Source organism: Salmo trutta, chromosome 24 (assembly GCF_901001165.1).
Source record: "Salmo trutta chromosome 24, fSalTru1.1, whole genome shotgun sequence".
Taxonomy (NCBI): Eukaryota; Metazoa; Chordata; class Actinopteri; order Salmoniformes; family Salmonidae; genus Salmo; species Salmo trutta.
Window position 1 is genome coordinate 20,474,732 of NC_042980.1, and position 19,318 is coordinate 20,494,049.

The 19,318-nt window shown below is 43.8% G+C and overlaps 1 protein-coding gene across 2 annotated transcripts in view; it reads right to left on the minus strand.

The window, feature by feature from the left end:
• The window catches only part of plekhm3 (pleckstrin homology domain containing, family M, member 3), a 54,966-nt gene extending 36,102 nt beyond the window's left edge, over positions 1-18,864 (minus strand). Inside the window, exons 1-5 of one of the 2 annotated variants that reach the window (XM_029711398.1) lie at positions 18,798-18,835; positions 17,184-17,659; positions 15,723-16,781; positions 2,173-2,416; positions 1,171-1,958 (exon numbers count right to left, since the gene is read on the minus strand). In XM_029711398.1, coding sequence (XP_029567258.1) covers positions 1,171-1,958; positions 2,173-2,416; positions 15,723-16,233 — 1,543 coding nt within the window. In that variant the 5' untranslated portion in view covers positions 16,234-16,781; positions 17,184-17,659; positions 18,798-18,835. Of the gene's footprint in view, positions 1-1,170; positions 1,959-2,172; positions 2,417-15,722; positions 16,782-17,183; positions 17,660-18,797 lie in introns of both variants that reach the window. The other variant, XM_029711397.1, reaches the window with a different exon arrangement.
• Between the last annotated feature and the right edge of the window lie 454 nt (positions 18,865-19,318).

The following is a 19,318-nucleotide window of genomic DNA, read 5'->3' on the forward strand; positions in this document are numbered from 1 at the left end:
GTATTGATACATCATCCAAAGTGTAATTAATAACTTCACCATGCTCAAAGGGATATTCAATAACTGGTTTTATTTTTACTCATCTACCAATAGATTCCCTTCTTTGCGAGGCATTGGAAAACCTCCCTGGTCTTTGTGGTTGAATATGTGTTTGAAATTCACTGCTCGACTGAGGGACCTTATAGATGATTGTATGTGTGGGGTACAGAGATGAGGTAGTCATTAAAAAACTATGTTAAACGCCATTATTGCACACAGAGCGAGTCCATGGAAATTATTAAGCACATTTTTACTCATGAACATATTTAGGCTTGCCATAACAAATGGGTTGAATACTTATGGACTCAAGACATTTCACCTTTTTTTTTATAATATAATTTGCACAAAAAAATGAAAAATCATAATTCCACTTCGACATTAAGGGGTATTGTGTGTAGGCCAGTGACTAAATACCTCCATTTAATCAATTTTAAATTCAGACTAATATAACACAATTTGGAAAAAGTAAAAGGGCGTGAATACTTTCTGAAGGCACTGTAGATAGGATTGAGAGATACAAGGCCTATATTGCACCATCTGACAGTCATTAGCTAGCTACCCTCACGGAAGTATGCATCCAGTTGACAAGTAGACCTTTTGAACACACTCATTAGCAGACTGAGATTGTGTAATGTATGTGTTTGCAGAGCACTACTGAAGTATGCTGTCTCTTTCTGTAGTAATATCAATAGATTTTTGAGTAATGACAGTGGTTACTCCTTGAGTCAATATAAAGCCACGGTTTTGATGGATTATGTTGTAAAAAATCTTTCCATAAAGAGTAGAGATATGTAGATGAACCAGTGATGTGACAGATTATATTTTTGGAACTTTAGTGAAGAATGTGTCACTTTAGTGTCTGTGTAAAAAAATACTTTTCCGGGGGTTTATATTTTACACGTGTGCAAATGTGTATTAACATGCATGTGTGAATTTGATTTTTTTTTATTTAACCTTTGTTATGGAAATGTGCTTTTAGCGTTCCCAACTCCCCCTGGGAGACCCTGGGAGAGTGGGGTCACGGCCAGGGTCAGCCATTATCAACGGCGACCCTGGAGCAATTAGGGGTAAGTGCCTTGCTCAGACTGACTGTGTGTGTGTGTCTGTGTGGTAACAGGCGGAGGTCTCTACCTGCACACCTGAAGCTCTGGGTGGTCAGGCCCTTCTCCACAGCCAGGCAGGTGAGGATACTGAGGAAGCTGGTGGTGACTGACTGTCTCTTGGCCCTCTGGGCATCCCTCTGCCTCCTCTCCCTGGAGGGCTTGGTCCTCAGCAGCACCCCCGTCCCCATCGACACTGCACCTGGCTGGGCCTGGCTGGTGCCCTGATCCTCCTCCCCCTGGGGCCTCTGGGCCGCCACGGCCATCCGCAGGGCCTCCACCCAATCCTGGGCCTTGAGTTGGCACTCAGCCCGCAGACGGAGCACCTCTCTGGGGAAGACTGCCTGGAAACGGGCGGCGCTGGCACCCTCGACCTCGTCCCTCTGCACGGCCAGGCAGGAGGCCAGCGGGTAGCGGAGGACAGGCTCGGACACGGGCCCCCGGCCTTCGGTTGGGAAGGCCTGCAGCGTGGAACGACTCAGCACGAAGGTGAAGGCCCTCCAGTTGTTGAGGTCAGTCTGCTGGTGGAGCAGACCCACCTTGAGGACATCAGCACAGCGCTTGGTGAACAGGGGCAGGGCCGTGGGCCGGGCTGGGGGGAGATGCGAGGTATTAGGGGTCAGGGCAGCCTCAGCAGGACCAATGGGGTCTGGTCTGGTGTCGAGACTTCCAGAGGAGATGGATGACGATGGGGATAAGACTGGAGGCGGCTCTGCCTGTTTGTGGGCGGGCCGGGCAGCCAATACTCTCTCCCAGATCTGCCTCCTCCAGTCTAGCGCCTCCCACTGGCAGGCGGCACGTAACTGCAGGCGGGTGGAGCTGTTGAAGATGTCAGTGAGTGGTCTATTAAAACATGTTATGAGATAAATAACTTCAATTGCAACTCATGTTTATGTGATTGACTGATGACTCCAACAATCTTTGATTTATTTTATTTAACCTTTATTTATCCAGGAAGTTCCGTTGAGGTTACAAGATTTTAGGAAGGAGACCTGGCAAGAGGTCTCCTAAGAGTTGAGCACCGTTATTTTACCTGTTGAAGAAGAGGGCCTGGAGGACTCGTCCGTCCTGTGGTGGCTGGGGCTGGCTAACGCCCTGGCAGTGGGACAGGGAGTAGGCGGTGCAGAGCTGGCGGTTACCACTACTGTCCAGGCTGTAGAGACGCAGCTCACAGGGGGTCAGCTCTAGGTGGCAGATGCTCCAACGACCCTTTTGACCCTCACGATGCTCCAGGGAGCCCTGCTTCACCACACTGCCGCTGCTGCTGTCCTTATGGGCTGGAACAAACACAACATATATTCAGCAACAGGATCCTCTGCAGAAAACCCTTTGATAAACAGCAAAACACCAGTGGTGGAAAAAGTACCCAATTGTCATACTTCAGTAAAAGCAAAGATACCTTAGTAGAAAATGACTAAAGTAAAAGTGAAAATCACCCAGTAAAATACTACTTGAGTAAAAGTCTAAAAGTATTTGGTTTTAAATATACTTAAGTATCAAAAGTAAAAGTATAAATCATTTCAAATTCCTTATATTAAGCAAACCAGGCCGCACCATTTTACAGATAGTCAGGGGCACACTTCAAAACTTAGACATCTTTACAAACTAACAATTTGTGTTTATAGTGAGTCCGCCAGATCAGAGGCAGTACGGATGACCAGGGATGTTCTCTTGATAAGTGTGTACATTTTACATTTTTCCTGTCCTGCTAAGCATTCAAAATGTAACGACTACTTTTGGGTATCAAGGAAAAATGTATGGATTAAAAAGTACATTATTTTCTTTAAGAATGTATTGAAGTAAAGTAAAAGTTGTCAAAAATATAAATTGTAAAGTAAAGTACAGATAGCCAAAAAAACGACTTAAGTAGTACTTGAAAGTATTTTTACCCCACTGCTAAACACATAGGCTAGAACTACATTTATTATGCCTTACTTGTTATATTGAACAAAGTATAGTATACCAGTATACTGTATACTGGAAGAGGTTAAAGGTAGAAGCTAACTGCCTTAGAAAGATACAGAGGGCAAACAAAAGAACAGCGACTATCTGATTGTAAATGGGTGAGGCGGAGTGGGGGGGAGGCCTTTCCAATGTGCTAGGCTGCCAGCCACACATGCTATTACCACTCACAGAATGTCTCTGCAACAATTTCATCTTATTATCTGCTCATTGGATCAATAACACTGGCCTCCATTCAACAGTCAGCACTCAGCAGTGTGCTCTTGGCTAATATACCGCGTAGGACACTCATTCTCCCGTCATTAAGGACACATCTTCAAACCGTAACCTAGAATTCTCAACTTATTAAACAACTCAAATGCGACACATTACTAAGAGCAGGGGCAAACTTCTAACTGCCTAGCCTGTTCTGGGTCAGCTTGCTTAGCCAGCGTTTTCACAAAATGAATTAGGCTACAATGCAACTCTCACCATTTGAGGGCCACAAATCTGATAGCACTTTTGACACGTTATTTATCGGAGCCAAACACAGATGTTCAGGTCTGAACGTGAGCGATGATATTTTGGTTTGTGATAGCAACTAGCACGGTTAGCTTTGAAAGTGCTTCCTGTGAGGTCAGCAGGAAGAAACAGCATTGTTACCCAGAACGCTGTGCAAACACAGAGAACCAGGAGAAATTCACTTATCTGGGGCACACCCTCTCTCTGCCCTTCCTCACGTTTCTTTTACACACTCCTTTCTTTATCTCTTTTCCTTTCCATTCCTCCTTTTTGCATCTCATCTCTCAGCTTCCTGTTCAGTGGTTATGGTGGATTTTGACTTGTGCTGTGGCTGCACGTAGAGTATAGAAGGGCAGACGTGTCTCCACCTACCAGTGGCCCAGGAGCATTGCTGAAGCCAAATAGCATTGCACGTAAATAGAAATGTCTGTGAGACATATAGGAGCCACTTTCCTTATCTGTAGTGCTCCAGCATACACTAGTTGTCATTGGAGCACAAGTCGCAGCCTTGACGTATACTTGTTTTTATCCTTATCAGAAATGTTGTTATACCAGGGTTAACAGGTGGGTGTAATCCTTGACCAATCAATGAAAATAACTGATAATCAACTGACCAAAAAATAAAAAATATGACTGGAGTTCAGTTCAATGTATCTTGTACAATACTGCTATGTAGCCTACCTGCTGTTTCACTCCCCTTTAAAAACCCAATAGGCTCTGACCCAACCGACTCACTGTTCTCCTCTGTCAATCGAGGGTGGCCAAAGGCGGCTGTGGGTCTGTAGGCTAATTTGTCTACGTTTGTCAGACGGAGAGAGCAGATGCCAGAAGCCCGGGACAGACGACCAGACGGCTGGGCCGGTTGGCCGCTGTGCTTTGGCCTTCGGGAGCCCCTCAGGCAAAGGTTGGGGGTGCTAGGGGGCTCGCCTGTCCCCCTGGGCTTCAAAGGCTCATGTGAGCACGTGGGTGCGGTGTAGGTCACTGTTCATTTCACGCTACAAAGGAGCCGAGGAGCACGGACATGACTCAATTAGTTGAGTCGCAGTCGGCGCTTTGCTTTGCTGGGCCTGGTCAACCAGCAGCATCCTAGCCCTACACGGCCCTACAACCCTACATACTGGAATGAACTGGCTGTCCGGGCCTGGCCCTGCATGGCCGTTAGTGCCACCTGATGCGATAGCGTTGCTGAAACGTCACAGGGACTTAACATTAACGTGATGTGAATGGTCTGGCCCAGAGGCAGGTGAGGAGAGGACATCTTGTTATGAACTCATTGTTGGTGTCTGAGCCATCAGTTCATATTATACTCAACTCAAAACTGTGTGGTTTAGCTGTGCCTTGTCCCCTAGTGATAGTATAATAGATTCACTAGATGAACTCAGCTAGCCTAATAAGATGGGAAAATACTTCTAGAAACGAGGCTAAATGTGGTTCAAATGGGCAATGGTCCCTTTCTTTCCTTCTTTCTTAACTACTGAGGTAAACGAAGGTGGTGGTGGGGTGTCCCATCCATCTTACTGCACAAAAACACTGACAGACAAGATGTCACTTTGAGTCTTGCACTTGCATGCTAAAATACTCTTTAGGGACTAATAAATATGTAAAATGCAGCCAGGAGCCTGATTGAGATTCAGCCTCCGCTCCACAGTCGCCACGCTCTGTAGAGTGTGGAGCAGAATTAAGAGGTGAGACATTAAGAGGTGAGACACACACACACACACACACTGTTCAATTACTACACCACCGCTTGCGTGCCATGACATCATGCTCCGGTAACGGTGTGAGACATGAACAAGCTAACGTTACGCCACGCAGCCTTGGGCCCCAACAGCCTGAAATCAAAACTGACATTCTGTAAAACCGCCAACACGTAGCTAACGCTTGCCTCAGTCCTGCAGCTAAAACGCTGAAATAGGATATCAGTCCATCCAGAGCTGTAATCACACCAAAGCAGCTGCCTTAAGGCTTACATGGGGACGTGACAATAAACACTGTACATGGGCTAGGGTGTAATTTGGGGGGAGGGTTGTACCAGGAATAGGGAGTACCGGTTAGGCTGCCAAAGTCCAGACAGAATTGCTAGAGCAGTCACTCTTACTGTAATGACTGACTGCCACACCCAGACAGACCAAGGACAGCCAATCACAACAGAACAAGTGCCATTTTATAACTTTGGCCTTTAGAGACGAGATGTTTTACCAATGGACCCCCTGGTGAATCCTGGACACCATAACCAGGACAGACAGACTCAAAGAGAACAGAAAGGAATAATGTTTTTTCCAGTAAGGAAAACATCCCAAACATAGAGATACATATATATTATTAGTGTTCCATTTATTTCGCTGGTTCCTAGTTACACCGAACAAAAATATAAAACGCAACATGCATACATTTCTAAGATTTTACTGAGTTACAGTTCATATAAGGAAATCAGTCAATTGAAATGAATTCAGTAGTCCCTAATCTATGGACTTAACATGACTGGGAATACAGATATGCATCTGTAGGTCACATCACAGATACCTTAAAAAAAAAGTAGTGGTGTGGATCAGCAAACCAGTCAGTATCTGGTGTGACCATCATTTACCTCATGCAGCTCGACACATCTCCTTCACATAGAGTTGATCAGGCTGTTGATTGTGGCCTGTGGAATGTTGTCCCACTTCTCTTCAATGGCTGTGCGAAGTTGCTGGTTATGGTCAGGAACTGGAACACGCTGTTGTACACGTCAACCCAGGGCATCCCAAACATGCTCAATGGGTGACATGTCTGGTGAGTATGCAGGCCATGGAAGAACTGGGACATTTTCAGCTTCCAGGAATTGTGTGCAGATCCTTGCAACATGGGGCTGTGCATTATCATGCTGAAACATGAGGTGATGGTGGCGGATGAATGGCACGACAATGGGCCTCAGGATCTTGTCACGGTATCTCTGAGCATTCAAATTGCCATTGATAAAATGCAAATTTTTTCCCATTGTCCGTAGCTTATGCTTGACCATACCATAACCCCACTGCCACCATGAGGCACTCTGTTCACAACATTGACATCAGCAAACCGCTCGCCCACACGAAGCTATCTGCTCGGTACAGTTGAAACCCGGGATTCATCCATGAAGAGCACACTTCTCCAGCGTGCCAGTCTGTGGAGGCTCCTCAGAGGAGGAAGGGGAGGACCATCCTCCTCAGTGAAATTTCATAAAAATAAAAATAGTGAAACACTAAAAAAGTTTTCCTTTTTAGATACAACTATACAAAATATATATGTCACCAAATAATTGATTAAAACACAGTTTTTTAATGGTCTATAGTAACTTCAACTGCACTCTCTGGGGTAGCACCATGGTGTAGCCGGGGGACAGCTAGCTTCTGTCTTCCTCTGGGTACATTGACTTCAATACAAAACCTAGGAGGCTCATAGGCCTCACCCCCTTCCATAGACATACATGGTAATTATGACCACCTCCGGAGGACAACCTCAAACCAATTAAAACTTTTGCAGTATGAACTGACATGTTGTCCATCCAATCATAGGATTAGGACCAGAGAACGAACCTAGTGTGTTGTATTGAGCTTGTGCCGCAAAGCATTATGGTGGGTTCTATGTATTGAGAAGCTTGGTGGATGCCAACCGCTGTTAAACCTCATCAAAGAAGATGAAGAGAAGCTTGGTGACATTATTGGATAGATTGAAAAGTGATAGTTGAGAACTTTTTGGTTATTATTCAATTCAAATTAGTTTCTTCAAATTACAGGAGACGGGGGTGAGATTATAAATAGTTTCTTGATTTTAGAACTTTATTTTTGTGTCCAGTTAGCAAGGCAAATTGAAATAAATTGTTCTAACTTCAGTAGCAAGAAGCCGTAGCTAGCTAGCTATCTATCAGCTCCAGTGTGCCGTTTTCGCCGCCAACTATGGAACGCCGTTTGGGTCTTTGCTATGGACATTGCTGGCCTTGCCTGCTTTTTAGAAAGTCTGAGCCTTGGGCGAAAGAGGGGTGCAAAGACCTGAAGAACATTGATCGTTCAGCTAAACGGCAAAACAAAAGCAAGGTGCATATAAATGCGCACATCAGATTCAAGCTTCTGGGGAAAAGCTGCATCGATAATGACAAAGGTCTGCGTATTCAAACTGCGCAACACAACGATAAATTAAGAAGAAACAGGGATGTTCTCTAGCGGCTTATCAACAGCACTGCGTTTTTGGGCATGCAAGAATTGGCTTTTAAAATTACACAACGAGAGGGAAAGTTCCGCTAACAAGGGCAACTACAATGAGCTTGCAGTGGTAATTGCACGTTACAATGCTTTACTTGCTGAACATATGGAACGTTCTGTCTTTTCTAGGATGTCAAATCAATTCAGAATGATTTGATAGCTTCCATCGCATCATCCATTAAAAGTTAGATTAAAGAGAAAGGTGGACTCTGCGCATTTTTTCGCACTCGCTCAAGTAGGCTTTCCACTTACTTCCGGTATTTATTTAGCAAATATGACAACACAATCAATCCGGACAGACCCAAGCAAAAACGTATTACACAAATGTTGTATGGATTGAAAACGAGACCATTTTTCAGTCTGATCAACTGTAGGCTACTAATAAGAGCAGCTGCATACAGCCGACGTGCGCTGTCCATTGTTAACTGGAATGAATCAATCAACATAATAGTGATGACAGATGTGAGTGAATTTTTTACAAGGCCTACAGTTACATAGAACTGCATGATGCAAACATTCATAAAGCAAGCTCAGCCCTGTGAGTGCTATTGTCTATCAGTTGTTGTCTCTGTGTCCGGGTAGAGTTTGCTAATCTAGTCTAACTATAATTCATATGAACAAGTATAAGGTTGCTGCAGTTGGACAGGGTTTTCACCCCCCAGGGGCCAGGAGTTTTTAAAGTAAAAAAAAAAAAAACATGTGACCTGATTAGGACAAACTGGTCCCATCATAGCCCTTACAACATTTTTAGAACTGATTAATCACTTTCATACCTTATAGGGTCTCGAGCTTTCCTGGTTAGGTTAACAGATAAGGAAAAACTCTGGGCCCCAGGGGGTAAAAATTGCCCCGCCACTCTGGGACCTATGGTGCTACCAGTCTGCTTGCAGTTGTCAGTTATGTGGATGACCAGGGCTTTATTCAGGAATGTTTCTTGGGCAACTTTGTGTCAAGTGGGCGAGATGCGCAGTCTGTGTTTAACTTAATGGAGAAACTTGTTGTTCAAACCTATGATGGTGCAGCTGTAATGGAATGAACAGTTGAAGTCAGAAGTTTACATACACTTAGGTTGGAATCATTAAAACTCGTTTTTCAACCACTCCACAAATTTCTTGTTAACAAACTATAGTTTTGGCAAGTCGGTTAGGACATCTACTTTGTGCATGACACAAGTCATTTTTTCCAACAATTGTTTGCAGACAGAATATTTCACTGTATCACAATTCAGAAGTTTACATACACTAAGTTGACTGTGCCTTTAAACAGATTGGAAAATTCCAGAAAATGATGTCATGGCTTTCGAAGCTTCTGATAGGCTAATTGACATAATTTGAGTCAATTGGAGGTGTACCTGTGGATGTATTTCAAGGCCTACCTTTAAACTCAGTGCCTCTTTGACATCATGGGAAAATCAAAAGAAATCAGCGAAGACCTCAGAAAAAAAAATTGTAGACCTCCACAAGTCTGGTTCATCCTTGGGAGCAATTTCCAAACGCCTGAAGGTACCATGTTCATCTGTACAAACAATAGTACGCAAGTATAAACACCATGGGACCACGCAGCCGCCATACCGCTCAGGAAGGAGATGCATTGTTTCCTAGAGATGAACGTACTTTGATGCAAAAAGTGCAAATCAATCCCAGAACAACAGCAAAGGACCTTGTGAAGATGCTGGAGGAAACAGGTACAAAAGTATCTATATCCACAGTAAAACGAGTCCTATGTTGACATAACCTGAAAGGCCGCTCAGCAAGGAAGAAGCCACTGCTCCAAAACCACCATAAAAAAGCCAGACTACGGTTTGCAACTGCACATGGGGACATAGATCGTACTTTTTGGAGAAATGTCCTCTGGTCTGATGAAACAAAAATAGAACTGTTTGGCCATAATGACCATTGTTATGTTTGGAGGAAAAAGGGGGATGCTTGCAAGCCAAAGAACACCATCCCCACCGTGAAGCACGGGGGTGGCAGCATCATGTTGTGGGGGTACTTTGCTGCAGGAGGGACTGGTGCACTTCACAAAATAGATGGCATCATGAGGAAGAAAAATGATGTGGATATATTGAAGTAACATCTCAAGACATCAGTCAGGAAGTTAAAGCTTGGTCGCAAATGGGTCTTCCAAATGAACAATGACCCCAAGCATATTTCCAAAGTTGTGGCAAAATGGCTTAAGGACAACAAAGTCAAGGCATTGGAGTGGCTATCACAAAGCCCTGACCTCAATCCTATAGAAAATTTGTGGGCAGAACTGAAAAAGCGTGTGCGAGCAAGGAGGCCTACAAACCTGACTCAGTTACACCAGCTGTGTCAAAGGGAATGGGCCAAAATTCACCCAACTTATTGTGGGAAGCTTGTGGAAGGCTACCTGAAACGTTTGACCCAAGTTAAACAATTTATAGGCAATGCTACCAAATACTAATTGAGTGTATGTAAACTTATGACCCACTGGGAATGTGATGAAAGAAATAAAAGCGGAAATAAATCACTCTCTACTATTATTGACATTTCACATTCTTAAAATAAAGTGGTGATTCTAACTGACCCAAGAGGGAATTTTTACTACGATTAAATGTCAGGAATTGTGAAAAACTGAGTTTTTAAATGTATTTGGCTAAGGTGTATGTAAACTTCTGATTTCAACTGTATCTGCTATTTGTATTTCCAACTAAGTCCTCTCCTGTTCCCTGATTAGGAGGTGATGACCACTCCACACTACAACCATTGTCAGCTCTGTCCTGACATGAACTGAAGCCACGTCTCATGTGCCCGCTCATCCACTGGCACATTGAACGTTTCCTCTCCCATCACTGGGAGTACCCCATCAATTTTCTCTAATTACTGTATATAGTCACACATACATAATTGCATTATTACACATAGATTTTACTCCTTGCTTGGACTAACTCATTCTTAACTCTTTAGTCTAACTGTGTGGTGTGTTTTGTTATTGTGTCTTCCCAGTCAAACCCTGAAGTCAAGCCTCTGAACACCTCAACTCCTGCCTCATACCCTCATTCAATCACTGCTGTGATCCCATCCCAACACTAATTAGCCCTCTCATTCCCATTCCCCATAATAACGGCATTTATAGTACAATATTAAATGCTTTAGGTTAAAATAATTACTTTGATGATTTTTGAAACACACTGACGTCTCTGTGCGTCTTGTGCCTGTACCGTGGGTCTCCCATCCTCCTCAATCTTTCAAGTCACCAGCCTCCACTGGTGCCAGTGGCTATCGAAGGTGAGCATTTGCCCTCTGAAGTTGGTTACGACCGTCTGCGGTTGAGGCCAGTTGGACGTACTGACAAATTCTCTAAAATGATGTTGGAGTCGGCTTATGGTAGAGAAATTAATGTTCCATTCTCTGGCAACAGCTCTGGTGGACATTCCTGCAGTCAGCATGCCAATTGCATTCTCCCTCAAAACTTGAGGCATCTGTAGCATTGTGTTGTGTGACAAAACTGCACATTTTAGAGTGGCCTTTTATTTTCCCCAGCACAATGTGTATCTGTGTAATGATCATACTGTTTAATCAGCTTCTTGATATGCCACACCTGTCAGGTGGATGGATTATCTTTGCAAAGTTAAAATGCTCACTAACAGAGAAGTAAACAAATTGGTGCACAACATTTGAGAGAAATAATCTTTTTGTGCATATGGACATTTTCAGTTTTTTTTTTTGATTTCAGCTCATGAAACATGGGACCGACACGTTGCATTTACATTTTTTTTTCTTCAGTGTTGATGAAAAGCCAACAGAACTGAGAGATTCATTAGATGAGGTGAACAAATTGAAAGACCAATTAACAGCTAATAAAGCTAGGCTATACATTAAAATCCCAGAAATACATGTCTGGTCTGTCTTAAAACAACAATATAAAACCTTAACGAGTAGATTGGTAAATTAAGTAAAATCCCTACAGCACTATACACTGACAGCTGAAGGTCGCTGTGAAGCCCACTCTCTCACTGGCTAGCTCCTGGCCATGCTGAAATCAACAGATCCATCAGCATTAGTGTGTGAGTGTTGCTGCTGAGGAAATCAGTAAATATCACCCCACAGGGACTCTGCAGGAGTACGTGGGCTGGGGTCTTTATGAGGGAACGTTTACCGCTGGCAGTGGGAAAGGGAGGAAGCATTCTTGCATGCCAGTGGCACCAAAGCCTCCTTTCCCTGTTGCATCTAATGTGACAACAACTGCAGTCGATCCCCATTTTATTCACATTATTCAAGATGGTGGGGATTTCATGGTTCTCTTATCAATTAAACAGTTCTGCTAAGGGTTGTTCTAAGAGACAGCCTGGGCCTCTCGAGTGGCGCAGTGGTCTAAAGCACTAGCTGTGTCACTAGAGATCCTGGTTTGAGTCCAGACTCTGTCACAGCCAGCCGCGACTGGGAGACCCATGGGGCGGCGCACAATTGTCCCATCGTCGTCCGGGTTAGGCCGGCAGGGATATTCTTGTCCCATTGCGTACTAGCGACTCCTGTGGCAGGCCGGGTGTAATGTACGCTGACATGTCACCAGGTGTACAGTGTTTCCTCCGACACATTGGTGCGGTTGGCTACTGGGTTAAGCGGGCATTGTGTCAAGAAGCAGTGCGGCTTGGCTGGGTTGTGTTTCGGAGGATGCACGGCTCTCGACCTTCGCCTCTCCCGAGTCCGTACGGGAGTTGCAGCGATGGGACAAGACTATAATTGGATACCACGAAATTGGGGAGAAAAGGGGGTAAAAGTGCACCTAGGGGCCTACCTACACAGTACACACAATCAAATGTCATGGAAATATGTTGTACAGGACAAGTGAGAATACAATTAGGCCTACATAAAAGCATTGCAAACTATAATGACTCGTAAACTGCAGTATCTGTTCGGATGCTAAGTGCTGTTGAATGCAGCCCATGATTTTACTATCCTGTTGTGAAGCCTAACTATCCATCCGACTTCCCTGCCTAGAGCCAACTAATGTCTTTTCAGTCGTATGCTAATCCCTTTTAATATGAGGGATAATTGGGCCTCTCTCTTTCTCCTCATTTGAGTACATTTGGTGACAGAATGACATATTATGGTCTCTCTAAACAAATACAAACAAGCAGACCAAACAACATGCATCGGGGAGGTTCGTATTATTCACCACATTATCTATCCTGTTGCCTAGTCACTTTACCCCTACCTATACAGTACCAGTCAAATGTTTGGTCACACCTACTCATTCCAGGTTGTTTTTTTTACTATTTTCTACATTGTATAATAATAGTGAAGACATCAAAACTATGAAATAACATATGGAATCATGTAGTAAACAAAAGTGTTAAACAAATCAAAATATTTTATATTTGAGATTCTTCAAAGTAGCCACCCTTTGCCATGATGACAGCTTTGCACACTCTTGCCATTCTGTCAACCAGCTTCACCTAGAATGCTTTCTAACAGTCTTGAAGGAGTTCCCACATATGCTAAGCACTTGTTGGCTGCTTATCCTTCACTCTGCGGTCCAACTCATCCCAAACCATCTCAATTGGGTTGAGGTCAGGTGATTGTGGAGGCCAGGTCATCTGATGCAACACTCCATCACTCTCCTTCTTGGTCAAATAGCCCTTACACAGCCTGGAGGTGTGTTGGATCATTGTCCTGTTGAAATGATGATAGTCATTGAAATGATAGTCCCACTAAGCCCAAACCAGATGGGATGGCATATCGCTGCAGAATGCTGTGGTAGCCATGCTGGTTAAGTGTGCCTTGAATTCTAAATAAATCACAGACCGTGTCACCAGCAAAGCACCATCACACCTCCTACATGCTTCACGGTGGGAACCACAGATGCGGAGATCACCTAGTCTGTTCACCTACTCTGCATCTCAAAGACACGGCGGTTGGACTCATCAGACCAAAGGACAGATTTCCACCAGTCTAATGTCCATTGCTCGTTTCTTGGCCCAAGCAAGTCTCTTCTTATTGGTGTCCTTTAGTAGTGGTTTATTTGCAGTAATTTGACCACGAAAGCATGATTCACACAGTCTCTTCTGAACAGTTGATGTTGAGATGTGTCTGTTACTTGAACTCTGAAGTATTTATTTGGGCTGCAATTTTTAGGCTGGTAACTCTAATGAACGTATCCTCTGCAGCAGAGGTAACTCTGGGTCTTCCTTTCCTGTGGCGGTCCTCATGGGAGCCAGTTCCATCATAGCGCTTGATGGTTTTTGCGACTGCACTTGAAGAAACTTTGAAAGTTCTGACCTTCATGTCTTAAAGTAATGATTGTATATAGCCATGTTATTTTCTACTCCCTGTATATAGCCATGTTATTTTCTACTCCCTGTATATAGCCATGTTATTTTCTACTCCCTGTATATAGCCATGTTATGTTCTACTCCCTGTATATAGCCATGTTATTTTCTACTCCCTGTATATAGTCATGTTATGTTCTACTCCCTGTATTTAGCCATGTTATTTTCTACTCCCTGTATATAGCCATGTTATTTTCTACTCCCTGTATATAGTCATGTTATTTTCTACTCCCTACATATAGCCATGTTATTTTCTACTCCCTGTATATAGTCATGTTATGTTCTACTCCCTGTATATAGCCATGTTATGTTCTACTCCCTGTATATAGCCATGTTATTTTCTACTCCCTGTATATAGCCATGTTATTTTCTACTCCCTGTATATAGTCATGTTATTTTCTACTCCCTACATATAGCCATGTTATTTTCTACTCCCTGTATATAGTCATGTTATGTTCTACTCCCTGTATATAGCCATGTTATGTTCTACTCCCTGTATTTAGCCATGTTATTTTCTACTCCCTGTATTTAGCCATGTTATTTTCTACTCCCTGTATATAGCCATGTTATTTTCTACTCCCTGTATTTAGCCATGTTATTTTCTACTCCCTGTATTTAGCCATGTTATTTTCTACTCCCTGTATTTAGCCATGTTATTTTCTACTCCCTACATATAGCCATGTTATTTTCTACTCCCTACATATAGCCATGTTAATTTTACTTGTTATTCACTGTGCATTTATTCCTCATCACTTTCTATTTTGTTATATGTATCTTTAACTCTGCATTGTTGGAAATGGACCCGTAAATAAGCATTTCACTGTTAGTCTACACCTGTTGTTTACGAAGCATATGACAAATAACATTTGATCCCGAGTGGCCATGGCTGTGTTCCAGAAGAATACAATACTGGCTGCTGCATGCAGTACTGCTGTGTCATAGCCTAGGCCTATTTGTTTTCTCTAGGACGCAGAAATTATCTTCATTTAGACAAAAGTGGAAATTAGTCCTAACCTTAATCTAGTCTCTGACACAACAAGGAAAAGTACATGTCATGATAGCATATGCCTATTTATGCAATTTTTTTCAAAAATTAAAGCTCAGACACTAGCATTGATTTGAGTATCAACTAGGGCTGTGAAGGTCTTGGGATTTGATGTTGCGGTAATTGGCCAGGGCAATGTACACCGTTGGGGGGAGGGGGGGGGGTGTTGGCGTATTATAGGCCTAGCGCTTCTACACCCCCGCGCATCTAACGTTAGCGGTTTAGCTGCTGGAGCATCAAACGACCGTTGGAAAGAGGAGATGTAGACAGTTTAATAGACAGACTTAGATAGCAAAACAATTGCTTATAATTGTTAGCAAATAATCCTGCTAATAGGTCAAGTTTATCTATAAGAAAATATAGTTATTAAAAATGTTTTTCAAAAATGTATGTAGGCCTATTTTTAAATGGTTTTGACGGTTATTTTATTTTCATGACTATCTTCCTCCATAACCGTCACATGGTTATTCAATTACCGTCACAGCCCTATTATTAACCAATAATACATTAGCTGTGCGTCCTTATCAGCTAACCAAAGAAGGACATACTCTTCCTTCCTGCCTTACCTTCTTCTCTCTGGTCATTGAGAGCAATGTTCTTCAGCATGTTCTTGTCCACAGCAGGCAGGCCATTAGCGTTGTCTGTGTAGGACGGCCGGTAGTTGACATCAGAACGTGAGCGGTTGTGGCCTTTCTTAAAGGCGGTGTTGGAGGAGTTAGACGTGGTGTTGTTGGTGTCCTTGGTGTGGGCAGCCAGGTCATTGGTGGAACGAGCACGACTCCTTTTCCCCTGCCTCAGAGCCAGCACGCTGAAGGCAGAGGGCTGGTCAGCCCAGGCCACGTTACGGGGGGACACCTCGGTCCCCTGCTCCCTGGCCAGCAGGCCCCACACCCCGCTAGAGCTCAGCTTCCCCAGGGCTGCAGACATCTCCTGCAGCTTGGGGTGGTGTTGCCTGGGCTGCCGGAACCCATCCCCACCCTGGCAGTGGCTTTGGCCTCCACCCCCATCCAAGCAGTGTAGGAAGTCCTCAGTGGCCTCCAGGGCAGGACTAATGTCCTCCACCTCCAGCCCTTCCATGGTGCTCCCGGGGTGGGTCCCTCCTAGAGGCTGTTAGGGAAGGTGGGGTGGTCCTCTATGGGGCGGGATGGTCCTCTATGGGGTGGGGTGGTCCTCTATGGGGCTGGGTGGTCCTCTATGGGGCTGGGTGGCTCTGGAACTTGCAGCCGGAGCATCTGCCGTCTGAGCCCCAGAGGGAGGCAGTCTGAGCGGATGGTGTTCCTCAAGGGCAGGAAGCTCCTTCCAGGACAACAATCCCTCTTTAACACAGCTCTGTTAATCAACTAGCTAGAGGCGGATGATCCTATTGAGTTAATGCTAGTGATTGGCACAGTAAGAGGAGTAGGTCTGGCCTTTGCCAGAAATTCTCATGGCACAGTTTTGGGTGGCACTGTTTTTCTTACACAGGCCAATACACACACACTTGAAGAACTGTGGTGCCGTGTGTGTGTGAGAGAGAGAGGAAGAGCTTTCACATGAATCCACATATGGATGTGTGTAACAAAGAAGAATGCTCCTCCTCCACATTGGGTGATGATGTCAACAAAAGGGGTCAATATGAAGATTCACTGTGTCATGGAAAAAAGGGAACAAAAAAAGGAAGCATGTCAGGGTTGATTATCGGACAGTAAGAAACACAGAACAGGGTCAACATCAGTTAGGTTTAGCACTGAACGAGGCTTAGCAAGCTTCACATTTCCCATTCTAATCGAACATGCACATTATCCTGACAGATAGCCTAAAAATAGTTAAACACTCACTACCAACAATCTTAACTCATTGTAAATCAATTACCTACAATCAATCTGAACCTACCCTCAATCATCACCTAAAAAGGGTCTCAAATGGACGTCTCCTCAAAGTCAGACTCATCATCGGACGCTCCCTCAACTGTTCGGATCATCCCAGTTTGAGGGAGTAAATGGAATAGTCTAACACACAGCCAACCTGTGCCTCAGGCATGGACCAACCTTGTTGGAGCGGGGTTCCCTTTCATCTGCCCAGCCAGTTTAGCCTCTCACTGTCAGGGTTTGTTGTTATTTTTCTCTTCCTCCCCGATGCAACCTCTGACTCCTCATCCATCGCTACCTCTCTCTTTCTCTCTCACTGACAGGCCCATCGATTTTCCCTGCCTCCCTCCCTTGCCCCTCCCGGCTCAGGGTCTTTCACTTTCTTCCAGTAATGAATTATTTAGAGGGCATTACATCACCATTAGCCAATCGCTGGACGGCATACAGTCAGTACTTCACTTAGAAAGGGTGATGTGGAGGAAGGGGGTGATGGTGGGGAGGTGGATGGATCAGAGAGCAGGCAGGCCAGATGAGGCTGTGCTTAGGAATGTTGTCTCCGTGACAACAACCCTGGCCAGAGGCTGGGGCAGGTTGTGACTCCAGCTTCAGCAGCTATCGGACTCATCAATCTCTCTTCAGCAATGACCTCACTGCATCTAATGAAACACTATGTCATCATGGCTATGTACTGTATGGTCATAGCAAACTAACATCCAGACAATCATCCTGCACTAAAGAGTACGCCCAACACTAGGAAAACATATTCAACCATCCCCAAGAGCAAACGGTAAAAAGGAAAACACAAATCATGACATTTGACATGAGTGACCTTGACTCAACAAGGCTTGGTTGCATATGATGGGTTAAGTGCATGACTGTCTGAGGCTAGCAGCACCCCAAGCAGCAACCAGCAGCTGAGTCACGACTGTGTCCTCACCTTCCCAGCAAACCACCCTGTGTGACACAGAAGCACACAGTGCCTCCTCACTGACTTTTTATATCCCTCTCACACAGCAGGCATTGCATCCTCCCTTAGGGTATCAAGCATAAGCATTTCGCTACACTCGCAATAACATCTGCTAACCATGTGTATGTGACCAATAAAATGTGATTTAGGGCAGTAGCTAGCATCAGTGTGTCTGTCTGTAAGCATGAACATATAGTCTATAGCTAGATAGACTATACACTTTATTTTCTATATTCATTTGAAATGGTGGTAACGTTAACTAGCTAACAGAGGAAGTATCTCTAGTTTAGTTAGCAATTCCTTGATCAATACAAGGGGAAAGCGCAGTCAAGACAGGTGTCTTTCTTAGAACTTCAGTCGACTAGTTGTTATCAACGCAAGTATTACCGTTTTACACAAGGTTAGACATCCTGACCAGCTGCATCCTGGTTGAGTGGTTCACTGACATAACTAGTTAGCAAGCTATTTAGCTAGCCCCAAACTAGCACAGAATATTAGACCACGTACAACATTCGTCATTAAACAATAATTAGCTAGCTTGTAGAGCTTGCCTAACGGTACCAAGCTAGATAAACGACTCAGCTAGCTAGCAGGTGTGAATGTCCATCATCTACTGTAACTAGCTAACGTTAACTTAGCAAGCTAGCTAACGTTAGCTAGCCTCCATCCTTGAACAATGTCATTTTGATAGCAGGGGTTAAAGCATCTACACGCGCAAATATTTATCAATATTTGTTAATATTGTATTTCAAAAACAACATAAAGCTAGTTAAATACCCACAGGCACGGTTCCGAGAAAAAACACAAATATATAAGTCGTGACTCACCTGAATCTGTTTACAAATATGTAATTTTCTGGTCCGTCAGCGAAAACGTTCACCGGATGGAACTGATAGTTCCGTCATTAAGTGTTCCGTCTCAATTCTGCCGGGGGAGTTATTGCATGGTCTTACAACTTGTGTGAGTTTGCCATGCATTCTAGAGAAGTTTGCCATGCATTCCCCCAGATCAGGTCAGAAGAATTACTGTACAGAGTTGTAAATTCTTCAATATCATGCATAGTAATGAATTATTGTATAAGTAATAATGTAATAGTATGGTAATATTAACATAATAATGGTGTTATTATAATAATGGTGATAATGCTGGTGTTATTATAATCTCAACATTAATCGAAAGAACATAAGTGTGTAATAATAATCGACAACCTTTTGGTGAGTTGCTAAACCTTTCAGTTACTGCCTTATCCAGTATCCCTCTGTCTCAATCACCCCTTTTTTTCCTTTTTTTTGTTGGACCATTTATTGTATTTTTTTAATTCACACAAATTAACCTACAGTTGCTTCAA